Consider the following 15,903-nt stretch of genomic DNA (forward strand, 5'->3'; position numbering starts at 1 on the left):
AAACACGGCGCAAGCGCTGTTTCACGCCGGTTTTCTGTGAGAACGTGGTATTTCTCCGGTCGAGCCGGCCCATTTGTGCCGAAGCATGGCTCTCCCACGTATATTCATGATGCAAACAAATAAGTTACAATAAAATAATTTCGCTTTAAATCATATTATCATTATAAATGTATTGCAAATCCAAAGCAATTAATATAATGTGATCCGTGACCACCGAGCTTATCACAGCCCCCAATTTGTATGAAACTTATCTGAAGCAGTGGCATAATCACTACGCGGGGCTCTTACCACATTCTTTTTTTTATTAGGCTTAAGACATATTTTTTTTCGCTAATACACGTACGTGTACAGTGCATAACAAAGGGCGTGTATAGAGTTCATTGTAAAAGCAGCAGCAATGACAGAGCAAATTTTCATTGATGATTTTTATGGGCAAGCGCCGAAGCGTCAGAACTTTGTCCATACAAAAGTAAATAAATAGAGTTAACTGTAAAAGTAGCAAAGCTGAAAGTAGCGTTTCTATTTTGACAGTAAACTGTATACAGGGGACACATTTATACCATAAACTATTATCAGTTATCACTTAGTTTTGTTTGTTACATCTTGTATAAAGGGTTTCTGTCTACAGAGGAATCACAGGAATAGATAGTGACAAGTAACAAAGGAAATATGTCATTCTACCCCCAAATCTGTCAGTGTTTCTGTCTCACAAAACCTGCTTGTTTTTCTTTCGATTCTCAAGCTAATGGTTTACTTCTTCATTTACATTCTAGTAATATAAAAACGAAATTACCACAAAACTTTTTAAAGACATTTCAAAATATTTAGGCATTGCTTCCGTGTCGAAAACTGCGGGCCGTTGGAGCTCGGGGCGGGAAGCTTGGGGCCTATAGCACTAGCTACACGAGTTACGTTAATCCGCCCCTGTCTATAGGACTGAACCGAGACCACTAAACAACTGGCATGTAATAAACTACTCGCTCAGTGTCAGATAGTATACTAAGAGTGAACATGAAAGCTGTTGTGTTCTACTTGCTCACTATCATCGCTTGCCTATGTAAGTTGTCTTTATAAAACCACATAATAATATACATTCGTTTAAAGCAGTGTATATCGGCGTATTACCGTCTGTATCCCATGCTAAGTAAAAACTTGTGTTATGGGAATCAAACAACTGATGCACATCGTACAATTTTACCCTTTAATGTTTCAATATTATAGAAAATTCACTTTTTTATTGAGTTTATAAATATAATGAGGACGTATAATATTATCAGAAGCTAGCCCTGTAATATGATGAATTCATTTTCTATAAAAATAAATAATAAACCATGCCTCAAAAGAGCGTAGCTCAAACCACTCTTCTTAAAATATGCTCAAATATTTTTCTATAAGTATAAAAAATCTCGGATACTAAGAGATCCTTAGGGTTGAAACTTGAAAAACAATGGTCTAGCCAGCATCGTCTTTCAGATACATTTATTTAATCATCATCAGGAATCCTTAAAGAGAGCAAATTGTTTTTGTAAAGGTTCATTTACCTGTAGTATCTTTTTCGCTTGCATTCGGGTATCGGCATTTCGGCCACGAAAGTTGCCGTGCATCTTAGATTTCATAGATGTTTACTTGGAATGCGGGCAACACGCGTGCGGCCAGGAGCATATAGTCACCCGCATGTGTACCAGATTTTTGATTTATTTATTTTGCCTATTCCTTGATGTAGACGGCAAGCGGTTCAGATGCGACTACAAGCACGTGCCGGCGGTCGACGGCTGGATCAAGTACCACGAGGTGCCGGCGAACTGGCGCGAGGCGAGACTCCGGTGCCATCTGGAAGGTAACATACACGAAAGGGTTTTGGGTAGCGAAAATCAACTCTTAGGGCCTGTTTCACACTTCCTGATAATGTACCGGATAGGATATCCACAACTTATTTGACAGATTATCCATACTCTATCTGTCAAGTTAAGTGGTGGATAACCTCTCCAGCACTTATCAGGAAGTGGTAAAACAGGCCCTAAATATATGTAAATCTATACTCAATATTATAAATGCGAAAGTATCTCTGTCTGTCTGTCTGTCTCGCTTTCACGCCAAAACTACCGAACCGATTGTAATGAACCTTTGTATACAGATAGTCTAAAGCCTGAGAAAGGACATAGGCTACTTTTTTTACTGGAAAAAAGGGTTGTAAGGGGGTGAAAATGCGTAAAGTTCAATTGAAGTTAGTTCCAAAAATTCATAATAGATGGCGCCGTGCTATCGCTTGCTCAAACGATGCTATAAACTGAAGTCTACGCGGACGATGTCGCGGGCATCAGCTAGTTTTTCATATTTTATAGTTCTTATTTCTTGCTAATTGCCGGTTAACATTATTCCAATTCAGTGATGCGATCCAGCGCCGGATTTGATCACTGGATTGGAATAATATAAACCAGCTGTCTACATTTTATCAACCACTAGCTGTGCCACTAGTCCAGAAACGAGCCCGGCGAGAAGTTTTCAGGTTTAATTAATATACTAGCTAGAAAAGAACCGGCGTAAGAAACTTGCCACAATAGTTTATGGTGTTAATTTTTGCATGCACTTCAAAACTGAAACTGTAATAATTAAGTACATGAGTAATCGTTGAACATACATTATTTATAACAGCTAACGCCCACTTTAGACGACCTTGGAGCGTCAATGTGTGAGATAAATTCAGTTATTTGATAAAAATATGCACTGATTAATGTACGGATGGTTAAGCTATCAGAACAATTATTCAGTTTACTGTTTATTTATTACCAGCAACTTCATCGTGCAAAATGTCTTTGCCTTATAGGAAACCCACATTTTTCGAAGCATTACTAAATTAATTTAATATTAGGTAAGTACATAATGTCCATTAAAATGCGAATAAACACGATGTTATATCTGATTATAGTAAAACCTTCTAATGGATATAGGACAAAAACGCTTGCCTTCTCAAGGCGAGCGAAGCGAGCCCTAGTTAGGTAGTAGGCACCGCGCCCTATGTACATACCTGAGCTGCGTCTGCGGAGCGAGGTCCCCGCGACGACGCCCCTGTACATATCTCGCCTGCGCTGGTCCATGGACGTGAACTACATCAGTAAGAAGACATCCCTCCACTTGAGGGTCGAACGTCTGCAGTCTCGCCACAAGGTCAACTTCAGTTCCTTTGTGGTGAGAGTACCGACTGTCGACCTTTGAAGCGGAGGAATTCTGGCCGACTGATGTGGTCTACCGAAGGTTCTGGGGAGACTCCGGAATGAAGCGCGCGTCACGTCGCCGATAACTCGTGATAAAGTGTAGTTATTAAGTGTATATTACAATTTATATGTATGTTAGTCATTAAGGTATATATTGTATGGGCCTATGTATCCTGACATAAATAAATACTTAAATAATTTTTTTACAATTCCAGGAGCGAAATTGGCGTCACCGTTGACGGAGGAGCTGAAGACCGCTCTCCGGGGGCTGATCCCCGCGGGCGACGACTGCGGCGTCTTCACCGGCATACACGCTACCTTCTCACGGGGGGACTTCCATTCAGTTGAAGGTATCATCAGCCTATATTTATGGCAGACTAGCTGTTGCCCGCGACTCCGTCCGCGTGGACTTCAGCTTACAGCGCGCGGTACGGCGCTTGTCATAGAGTAACTTATATATTATACTTATAGTAGATAGTTCCCGTTGAACCATGTAGGCTACCACGACAGGGGTGCTTCCGCGGTACGCTTACTTCAATCTTCAATGTTCACACTTTATGACTTTACAGACAGACAGACACGTCACACGTAAAACGCCCCTAGGCGGTAGGCTCTTTTCTTGCGTAGGGGATTAAAATCTCTGGAGAGGGGTCGAAGTCGAACATCAACTCTTCTACATACTCCAATAAAACGTAAATTGAATCTTCCTCTTTACCACCTCTTATAGAAACACGTTTGAGTAAGCGCTTGTGCGATGTAGGAGACGGCACGACGCCATCTATTATGCATTTTTTTTTTTTTTTTTTTTTTTTTTTTTTTTTATTTTAAAATTGGGGCCGTCTATAGACTGTTCGTCCATATCCTTTTTTTGTTATTTTATTATTTAGATTTTTCGCACCAAGGATAATTGAAATAATATTATGAATTTTAATTAATTGTGGTCCATCACGCCATGGACACTTTTTTTTTTTTTTTTTTTTTTTTTATATATATATATATATGTGTATATGTATATTTAATAGAATAGAGTATAATATGTTATACATATAATAAATAAATATATACATTTATTGTTTTATAAATTGCATAATAATAATATTAATGTTTTGAACGGTGAGGTCCCAGTCGGTGTGGCGGCCAGTAGATCCGACATTTTCCGATTTCCTTAGATTTTATGCTGCTCCACCCTTTGCCTTTAGATGTTGTGACATTGGCTTGGTGGAGAGGGGTCACTCAAGCTGGGTGGAGTTTCTAGGTTGTTAAAAAGACATCGTTCTGTGTCGAATCTACCCGCCATGTGGCTTAGGACTTTATCGTTCCTGTCTTTTATAGCCATTTTTATATTATAATCTCTTATGTGTTCGGTTGACACCTCCGTGGCTCTTTTTATGAAGCTTGCCACAGCGTCTCCATCAGTGTCAGTGTAATAGACACAGGTGTTAGTGTGCCGGGATATGGCTACAACTGCATGAGGAACGCTGTCATGGATTGCCAGCTTTCGGGACTTGGTCTGTATGATGATCACCGAGGGACTCGTTAATCCCTGAGCTTCATGGATTGTGAGGACGCGAGAGTCCGTTCCCGATCCATAGCCTGTATTAGTGAGGGCTGCTTTCTCCTCTTGTGTGTGGACAAGATACAGGGTATTTAGATTGGTTTTAGGTATTCTCGCTCCTGAATACTTCATTAGCTTTAGGGACCGCACTATTTCCTTCGATGAATAGATGTTATTATAGACCATGCTTAAGGCGTATGCCACATCCATAGGGCTCCTGTGTGTGCAAGACAACTCCTGGGTGATGCTGGTTACCAGGTTTGGACGAGTGTAATTAAGTTTAAAGAGGTTTTCACGCTCTATAAACGGGAGTTGGTTAATATCTCCAATGAGGATAACATCGTTGGCGCCTGTTAACTGATTCGCCATGACGATTGAGCCGAAATGGTTCATGAGGGCCTCGTCAACTATCAACCTTTTGTAGGTTTCTTTTGTCCCATTTACCAGCAAAGAGGCCATGGTACGAACTTTATCTTTAACTTTGTTGCCAGTTCGTAGCGATAGCCTTTGCTTTAGATCCTCGGCTGCTTCGATTGTCGTTGTTATTATAACGTCTGTTTCCTCATTGAAGTTATTAATGATCCAAGTTGTCTTCCCACATCCAGGAACCCCATTGACCCACAAGTAGTTGATAGGTTTCGCGAATATATCCCAGTCCATGCTGGATTCGGGGTCCCCAGATAGGACTTCTGCCATTTCTAGTATCCTGTCTTCCAGCATTATTCTGGTACATTCCGCTATTACCACTATTGGATCCTCAGATTTTGTGATAAATTTGAGAGTTCCCGTGCGTTTTGTCTCATCCTCGTCCAGAACCACGAATCCGCAGTCGGCACTTAACGCCGCCATATACTGCCCTGTCATCGCCCCGGCAATTATTGTGGAGGTGACATTGTCGTATATGGCAGCTTTTGCATCCTCGAGTCTCACTTCTAACAGCTTTTGATTTTTCCGCTGATAGGCCTGCATGATCTTATTGCAGGTCAAGAGCTTTATGGTCTTATTTGCTCTTATTATCGCCTGGAACTCGAGGAAGGCATTTATTATATGATCTTCGGGGCTCTGGGCCAGTCTGAGTTTTGGCGGGAGCACTTGCCCGAGATCGGCCCTATATCTTTTGTTTTTATTTGCCGGTGTTTGTGTAGATGGTTCCCTCAAAAAAGCCTCCATTGCTAAAGCCTGCCGATTTGTTTGTGACGAAGCCTTGATCCGAGAAAGGGTGTTTTTATCCTCGATCATTCTTTCACGATGAAGTACTTTTTTGATGGAGCCCACAAACGCTTTTAATTTGGCCGTTGAGTTTAGAGACTTCTTAATTTCATTTTTATTTCTCTCTTTCTCATCCTCTTTTTTGGTCTCCCGTGATGCTTGGAGTCGTTCACTTGCGGAGGATGAGTTCGCCTTATTGCTGGGTTGGGACGTTGCTGGCTGATCATCACGATTCTTTTTGAGGAAGCTTAGGTCATCCCCTCTGTTCTCGTAGACGATTATCTCATGATGTTCTGAGGCTTTTACTATTCCATAGTAATTTGCAGCCCTGCCTTTGTCCTGTCCCAGTGACATGGCGTCTACGCTGATTATGCGTGGGGTGATACTGTGTCTTATTCCCATTGCTCCCAACTCCTTCAAAGACGAACATGCCCGTTCAAAGGCTGTTTGCGCATCCCATTCGAATACTATTATCGTTTTGGTGTCTGATTTCAGTATTCTGCATGGTTGGCCAGCGAAGGTAGTTGTTGGGAGAGCTAAATATTTGCTCATTTTCATGTTCGTCTTTGATGTACTTCCGTTTAGGATTGCTGCTAGTCCCGGTGAGATGTTGACGTGGTTGGGAGTGCTAAGACGGCTGTATGTTATACCCAATGTTTCGGTTGGATTAGACATAAAGAGAGGGATCGGCCTTAGTTTAATTTTCGGTTCCCCGTTTTGTCCGCGGGCTAGTAATTGTTGGGTTTGCTCTAGGGTCGGCTGTGTTACAATTTCGGTTGAAACTGCCCGTTGTATTTCTGTGTGTGCCTGTGATTGTGTTGGCGCATGTATTTCTCCTGGCCTGTGGGTTGATGTGAAGTGTGTCTGTGTGGACGTTGGGGTTTGTGATCGTGTGCGTTGTGTTTGATTTCGTGTGTGTTGTGTTGATGTATTTGTTATTACTCGCCTTGGTGTATAGTTTAATTTGTTGTGGCCTGTGTATAACGTTGAACCATTTGCTGTGGCTGCACTGGAGACAACTTTGCTAATGAATACCATCAACGGTTCTCTGGTGGCTTTTTCCTCCATGATGGTAGGGAGGGTTGCCTGACTTAGCTCCATTTCCAGTTGTATTTCTAAGTCAGACCTGTTACTACCAAACCTTGGGCATTCAATGAGCAGGTGGAATATTGTCTCGTCCTTTACGGGGTCACAAATGCAGGAGGGGCTGTCTTTAAGGTGGAAACGATACAAGTATGCTGCAAATCCTCCATGACCGGTCATGGCTTGCACGTGTGTAGGCGTTATTGTAACGTGCCTTAGTATTTCCCACGCCTTTTTAACAGTGGGGAAAAAAACTTTTGTGACCGATCCGGTTGAGGAGGATTGGTATCTTTCCTGCCACTTAACTGTTGTCCCCTCCCTTATTTTTCTCCGTATATAGGACGTTGGCACTCTGTTGTAATCTGAGGCCGTGTTTATGGTAAGTGCAGCCTTTTTTGCCAGTTCATCCGCTCTTTCGTTTCCTGGAGTACCCGCGTGCGCTTTTAGCCAGAATAGCCGCACTTTTCTGCCTTCCTCTGTTATAGCTCTTAGGTCTTTCTTCATTTCGATCGCAAGTGGGTGAGTCACCAAAGGATTTCTCAGCATGTTTAGTGACGATCTGGAGTCACTCATGATGTTAATTAAGCTTTCCTTTGATGTCCTTGCCAATTGGATCGCTCTATAAAGTGCATAGATCTCAGATTGGAAGACTGTATTGTGCGGTTCTAGGTGGAAAGTGGAGTGTCTGGTTTCCCGTCCGTTATTCCACCACGTTAGAGCAGCTCCGGTTTTCCCCTCTATTTTACTTCCATCCGTGTATATTTGGGGGCCGGTTATTTGGTGTTCCTCGGTGGGGCTTACGTCTTCCAGGCATTCGTACTCAGTTATGATGAGTTGCGATGGATGTGGGTTTTGAAGTGGTCCCACTTTAGCTTCCACTTTCCTGTTTGGTGGTAGGTATTCTTGTGAGTACCCTTTTTTTATTTTAAATAGGGTTGCCGCTTCCTGGATTCTCAGGCCTAGGGGCAGCAGGCCGGATAAGATTAGTGCCGAGGTCAGAGATACCGTACGGTACGACTTACAGATTTTTTGGGCGAAACCTCTTTGCAGTGCATTCAGTTGTTTTTTTATATACAACTTTTCTACCGCAGGGGCCCACGCACATGCTGCGTAAAGCACGATTGGTTCGACCACTGACACATATATGGTTCTGATTATCTCCTTGTTTAAACCCCAGTTTATCCTCGCTGCACACGCCAGCTGTTTGTATATGTCAGCTGCTTTCCTGCAGGTTTTGGATACGTGCGCAGCGAAGGTCATTTTGTTGTCTATAGTTAGGCCCAATAGCTTGATCTCATTTACTAATTGGATTCTAACGTCAGCCATGTGAATGTTGGGGGTGTCATATTTTCGTTTATTTGTTATTAACATCGCGTTGGTCTTTTGCGGTGCAAAACGAAGTTTGTTTTCCAGCCCCCATTCCGAAACAATTGCCAAGATGTTATTAGCTATTTGTTCAATGGTTTGACTGTTATCACCTGAGATAACCAGCACCACATCATCCGCAAAGGCCTGTACATGTATGCCCATTCTTGCAAGAGTTTGCAGCAGCGAGTCGAGTATGAGGTTCCAGAACGTCGGGCCTGCTATTGAACCTTGTACACAGCCTTTCGCTGTCCCTCTCTCGCTCGTTGCTCCAGCATAATTCACTCTGATCTTTCTGTTTTGAAGGTACGACCTAATAAGGCCGTAGATGTTTTTAGGGCAACCCTTTTTTATTAGTTGAACATTTAGAGCTGGCCACCACGCATTATCGAAGGCACCCTCTATGTCCAGTGAAATCATCAGCACTATCTTTTTAGCTTTTACTTCTGCTTTGATGTGTTCCACTAGGTCGTAAAGGGCGTCCTCGGTTCCGCGTTGGGGTGTGAAACCATACTGGTTTTTATGTAGTGTAGGTAGGAGACGCCATTGTAATCTGGTGACGAAGAGTTTCTCTATGATTTTACCCAGTACCGAGAGCAGGCCGATTGGTCTGTAGGACTTGGGATGGGTGTAGTCCTCTTTGCCTGGTTTCCGGAGTATGCATACATGGGCTGCTTTCCATTGTTCTGGGAAGTATTTTAAGTTAATTATGCATTTTTGGAACTAACTTAATTTGAACAAATTTACGCATTTTCACGCCCTTACAACCCTTTTTTCCAGTTAAAAAGTAGCCTATGTCCTTTCTCAGGTTTCAGACTATCTGTTTACAAAATTTCATTACAATCGGTTCGGTAGTTTTGGCGTCAAAGCGAGACAGACAGACAGACAGACAGAGATACTTTCGCATTTATAATATTTGTATAGATATCTCCTACCCCTCTTACCTTTTCTTCGATAATTTCGTTGCGTAAGACGTCCCTCGGGCACTCCTAAGATCATATCAAAGGGTTTTCGTGGTTGGTTACCACTGTTGATCCTGGCTACACAGGAGTTGCAGTGGTGGGAATGTGTGGTGGGCTAATAGTGTTCCAATGCTTCTCCTCTTTCCTTTCATAGTTCACGATTTTGTGATGCCTTGACCACTCTTTATCGAACGCATCCAATTCGTCGCGCCACCGATACTTAGGTCTCAGTTCTGCCGACCATCAGCCAGTCGCCACTCTGAAGATTGACCCACCTGTCCGGGAGCATATGAACACGAAACGGTTTTGAGACTCAAACAATCCAACGAGAATGCCGCGTCCTACTCTAATAAACGTGAAATGGCGTTGTTAGAGCAGGACGCAACATTCTCATTCGATTGTTTAAGTCTCAAAACGGTTTCGTAGAAAGGCTTGAAGATATAATATCATGTTACCAATATACTAACTAACAAGGATCTAATAACCTCGTAATGTGAGTCTCTTAAAGGGCATAAAACCTTCACCAGGGAATAAGAGTAAAAAATTTGATGCGGGAACTTAAGAGTCCGGGTGCCATCGCAATTCTCATACAAACGTAATACCAAGATCATTTCCCATACCAGAATATTTACCATATTTGAGTTATTATTCAGCTTAAGAGTTAAGATAGTAATTACCTGGGTTGCTGTACAAAAATTCACTGCAAAATATTTACATACCAAAAAATATTAATGATTACAATTTAGTATGTAAATATTGTACTCGTAATCGTTCATATTTTTGGTATGTAAATATTTTGCAGTGAATCTTTGTACAGGAACTTAGGTAATTACTATATTCTTAGCCCGGCGAGCGTAAGGTTGGGTGTGATACACCCAGACCTAGAAAAATCGATTAATATTTTAATAACGAATTGTTGTAACGCTTCGTGCGCTCGAGTAGCTGCGCTGGGGGAGGTACGGAAGCGTCCCTTGCCACTGTTTTTGGCGATCGCCGCACGGTGTACGGTGAATATGAGTTTGAAGTTGTCAGCGGGTGCGTGACACCTGCCATACGCTACTTGTAACGAATTTGATCAAATAAATTTTACCTTATATTGGTTATTTTATGAGTTTTTTTTGGTTTTTTAAGACATATCTATGGAAAGGTCATACGAAGATAATCAAAACAGATAATTACGTCTTTTTGAAGAAACTGAAGTTGGTTCACCCGACGAGTGATCAAGATATTGATAATGTCCGGGAAAGAAGTTTTGAAAGTGACACTGAGTAGGAAATGGATGATGAAATACAGCATAATGGATTGATAAAGAATAATGGTGAAGGCAATATAGTTGAACATACTTATTTCGTCTGTAAAAACGGCTCTAGATTTTTAGACGAATAAGTATTTTTTTATTAGTGTTATTATCCAGTTTATGTATTATTTTGTTCTTATGTTGAGTAAGTGTATCTAAAGAAGAAATAGTCTTTTATGTTGATGTTATCTTCGATATATTTTCGATAAAAAGTCATAAATAGTTGGCACTACTAAATTTTGTGAGTTCTAATCGTTCTAATTGTTAATTATTTTAAATTCGTAAATAAATTCCATTATTCAATTCTTTTTTACAATTTATCTCTTAAATAAGTTCAACATATAACAAAACACTAGTTTTGTATTAAAAAAATAGAGATTTAAAATAATAGTGTAAAATAACCACATATTCACTATCTGGGTGTAATACACCCACCTAGCGCTGTTTGCTACATATTCCAACCTTACGCTCGCCGGGTTAAGCTGAGTAATAACACAAATATGGTGAATATTCTCGTAAGGGAAATGATCTTGGTATTACGTTTGTATGAGAATTTCGATAGCACCATGCTACGCTATAAAATAATTATCCTCCAGATAGTTCGAGCGCCTACGTTTGCTTACTAGTAGCAGCCGATAGTAACAAGTACAGTACAGACAAAAAGTATGTTATGTCTTTTTCCGGGATTCAAAGTATCTCCGTACAAAATTTCAGCAATTACAGGCACACTTTCGAATTAAAGTATGGATATTCAAAATAATCTGTTCTGTGGCGACAAAATGCCCGATTAGAGAAAAAAACAGGAAAACAGATATCACTTTTCCTTATTCAACTATAGCATGTTTCTGATAACAGCTCATGCTCTGCTGCGGCGATATCTTATATGTTTAAACGAGCAATTCTTGTATATATATATATATATATATATATATATAATTGGAATCTCGGATCTTTAGTATATAGGAGGTTTCGGGGGCGATAAATCGATCTAGCTAGGAATCATTTTCAGAAAATGTCTTTTTATTCGTGTTTTATCGATAATCGATAAACTGAAAAATATGACTATTCCTGACATCTATTGGCGAATAATAATACTATTTTATGAGCAACTAATTGTTTTAACGACCATCAGATGGCGTTATTAAGTAACACGAAGTCAATGAGAGTTTGCTATACCGAGCAAAGCTCGGTCATCCAGGTACTATAAATAAATTATCAATTCGCATGATATAATATTTGTAATTGACATCATTTAAGGAAAATTTTTAACAATTGACAAAGAAACTCTTCGTTCGATGAAATGATTTACACTTTACAGTGATAGTATAATATTATGTAGCGCTATATACATTATACACTATAGAATTTTCTGAAGTAGATTATTATATCACATTTAATGCGCTATCAGGGAAGTTTTTTCATAGGCAGATATCAGAACCTATAGGTGTACCAGGATCTGATGGCAAATTTCGATGGCAAATTCACAAAAATATCCTTGTTTATTGTATATTTTTTTATATTTGCATGTTCCACCCACAGAATCAGCCGCTATAAGAAAAAAAAAGGATCAAAATGTTTTATTCCAATTACCCCGGTATTGCTAGAGTCAATTTATTTTCTCACTTTTTGCCTACCTACCTACGTAATCGGTAATTCGGTCTTGACCCAGCGGACAGATTATAACCAACTTTAAATTGCCAAAAACCACATGACATCTAAGGTCAGTCGACTACCTATGAATCAATGTCTTCGTATATATATAACGAGCTTTCTTTCATCCCCTATTTGAATTGTAATTTATCAAAATCCTTTCTTAGCGGTTGCCTACGATATAACATCTACCTGCATGCCAAATTTCAGCCCGATCCGTCCAGTGGTTTGGGCTCTGCGTTGATAGATCACTATGTCAATCAGTCAGTCACCACTCACCTTTGAGTTTTATACAGGGTGCAACAAAAATAAGTGATAATATTTTAGGGTGTGTACGTGTTCCTTGTAGAGAGTTCACTGTGAAAGTAGCAGCGCTGAAAGACCAAAAATTTTTTTCACTTTTGTATGGGAAAACTCGTGACGCTCGGGCCCTTGCTCATACAAAAGTGAAAAAAAATTTTCGTCTTTCAGCGCTGCTACTTTTACAGTGAACTCTTTACAAGGAACACGTACACACCCTAAAGTATTATCACTTATTTTTGTTACACACTGTATATGTATATGGATATAAGATATAAGATGGTAGGCACAATACGCTTGAGTTTAGGCTATGCGCTTGACTTCATTTTAAGGAAAGCACGAAGTAAGTAGCAGGGTACGAACAATCTTTACTTCCTGCCAAATCAACATTCCAGGAATTCCCCTGTGGAAGATCCCTCACGTGTGGGCGGCGAACGAGCCCAACAACGACAAGGACGAGGAGAGCTGCCTGCTGATGACGTCACAGGGGGAGTTGGCCGATGTCAGCTGCGCCGAAACTCTGCCCTACCTATGCTACAAGAAGAACACGCCCAACATGGTCGTGAACAGCTGCGGGACCATAGACAATTGTATGTGTGTTAGTGGCTACTGGCTCATTTTGAGGATGAATGGAAGGGTATTTGTTAGACTGGCCATAGACGGACCGCAATCTGCAGACGGGACCGACTGCTCTAGAGCGGTCGCGTTGAAAGTCCTGACAATCCCCTATTCATATCCGCAATACACGGACCGCTCGAGCAGTTCTTGAGCGGTTAGTGTGTTGCGGATATTAATTTAGTATGAAAACTGCAGATCGCCGTGCGGCAACCAGTCGGTTTCGATTGCAAGATGCGGTCCGTCTATGGCCGGCCTTACTCTACAATCCACATATTACTTCCAATCATTAAACAAAACTGAAAGAGTTTAGGTACAATTTAATATGGGGATAGTTTTGGAGAAAGAATGGTTTTCACGATAAACGGTTTCCGATGCAACGAATGTGAAGATAAGATTTTTAAGAAGAAAAGAAGTGTAACCAAACAAACCCATTGAAATTCGGTCAGTAGCGAAAGATTTGTGCAATAACAATTACTAAGTACTTTTTTCCACGTTTGTCCCACAATAGCGTTGAAGTTTCTAAAATTAAATAACAGGGTGTTACGTCATATTATGTGTAGCAGACACTGTAAATTTGAAAATTGATGATAATACAAATAATCAATTACGTAAGGACGTAGGTCTCCCATCTGACTAGGAATCTACTCCTACCCAATGAGTTTCTAAAATACATTATGTCAAATTCAGCCGACAGATCACAATTTACATTGAATTGACACAACCCGACCAAAGAGGTAGATCCGTCATCTGTCTATGAATCAATTTGTTCGATGGTACTTTACGTCACAGACTATACGATGGACCACCGCACCGGCAGCTGCTACAAGTTCCACCGCGTCCCCCGCACCTGGTCCCGGGCCTACATGGCCTGCGCGGCCGAGGGCGGCCACCTCGCCATCATCAACAGCGAGACTGAGGCTCAAGTGAGTGCCCTAATGCAGTGTTCCGTATTTTTTTCATGTTCAAGGTGCATCAAGGAAAATAAAAATATTTGGAGGTACACCACCAGGGTGTGTAGAGGTCTTTTTTTGGCACTCAGCACTAGAACTATGTACGATGACCTTTTCCTAGGTACTAACTGCTGACCACGGTACACCAGTGTGCCGCAGCAAATCCCTATTTTGCGGATGACTGCCCTAGTATATTATGAAACAAATTGATGAGATTGGAAGCTTGAGATTATAAACGTGTAGAGAAGTTTACATGTTCTTTGACCATTTTGAAAAGTATGGTCGCTTATTTGAAAAACTAGTCCATTACTTCAGTCTAGACTTTTTATTTTAAAATCGCTTTCTGATAGTATAAATTTGCTTACGAATTTAGAATACTTTCTTTTTTTTTGCATTTAAGCACTTCCTTATCATTGCAGGTGATGAAAGAAATTTTCGCGAAGAACCCCGGCGGTAAGATGCTGGGTAACTTCTGGAAGGACGTGGCTTTCATCGGCTTCCACGACTGGAATGAGCACGGCGAGTGGTTGACCATTGAAGGTAACTAAAACAAATTCTATGTTGTGGTTTCCGTGGTTAAATGTCTTGGATCTCGATTCTGCGAACTTGGGTTCACTTCCCGAATCTCTAACCAAAATTCGAAGTGAATTCTTCGAATTTTGGTTAGAGCAATTCATTATACAGACCGCACCAGAATAACAAGAAAGATTATCGATTAATCGGTGGGCATATAAAACTCAGTCTGGTTTCTCACCAGCCTTGCCAGTCATTAATCACATTGAGTCATATTAAAACGGATAATGCTCTTGTATTTCACATACATAAGCAATAAGTAATAATAATAATAATATTTATGGACGCTTCTCACTACTGAGCTGAGCTGACTGAGCCCCAGAGGCACAGTATGGCAATATGACATATCCCTATAATATTGCTATACTGTGCCAGAGGTCAGCTGAAGTGAAGCAATACTCTTTCTGTTGACCTGATATCCTGGTATTAGCCAGTATAATCCAAACGGGAGAACTCTCCAAATGATTCAATTCCAATATTTAAAATTAATTTGTGTGTAGGTCAAACCCTGGAGGAAGCCGGGTACGCGAAGTTCTCGGGAGGGGAACCCAACAACTCCACCACGGGCGAGTTCTGCGGCTCCATCTACCGCAATGGCATGTTCGACGACCTCTGGTGCGAGAATAAGTACGCATTCATCTGTGAGAAGAGCCCCGACTCCTTGCTGTGTGAGGACGACCAATGAAATGGCCGCACCACGTAGCTGACCAATCAGCGCGATTCTTGGTCTTATTTGGAATCATTGATTGGTCCTGAATGTCGATACTGAATAAACTTGGAACAACCAAGCGCTCGGCGTCACAGGCATCATCTTTTAAGAAGCATAGACTAGTTAGTGACTTCTCATATTATGCAAGAAGAACCCTGATTTTAATAAAATATATTATTAAGTTGTCATACACCTTTAATTGGCCATAATATTTTGGACTAATCCTCCCAACTGTTTCTGTTTCATAAAATGTTTTAGGACTCTATATACTAAGAGGCTAAACTGAGTGTAAGGCTCAATTATTATTAATACCGGTGCAGAATGGAATGGAAGCCATTTTTGAAACGAAATTTTACATAGCACATTTTAATTTGTGTTATAACGTATAACACATAAATTAAATACGAGCCAAAACAAGCG

General features: G+C 40.8%; 1 protein-coding gene across 1 annotated transcript; it reads left to right on the forward strand.

Moving 5' to 3' along the window:
* The first annotated feature begins 976 nt into the window (after positions 1-976).
* Positions 977-15,669, forward strand: LOC121732535 (C-type mannose receptor 2-like). Its single transcript, XM_042122450.1, has 7 exons — positions 977-1,057; positions 1,724-1,837; positions 3,428-3,562; positions 13,029-13,223; positions 14,041-14,174; positions 14,621-14,741; positions 15,275-15,669. The coding sequence occupies exons 1-7, from the start codon at positions 1,012-1,014 to the stop codon at positions 15,457-15,459; spliced, it is 930 nt and encodes a 309-aa protein (XP_041978384.1). The 5' UTR covers positions 977-1,011; the 3' UTR covers positions 15,460-15,669.
* Positions 15,670-15,903: the final 234 nt, after the last annotated feature.

The sequence above is a fragment of the Aricia agestis genome, chromosome 12, assembly GCF_905147365.1.
Source record: "Aricia agestis chromosome 12, ilAriAges1.1, whole genome shotgun sequence".
NCBI lineage: Eukaryota > Metazoa > Arthropoda > Insecta > Lepidoptera > Lycaenidae > Aricia > Aricia agestis.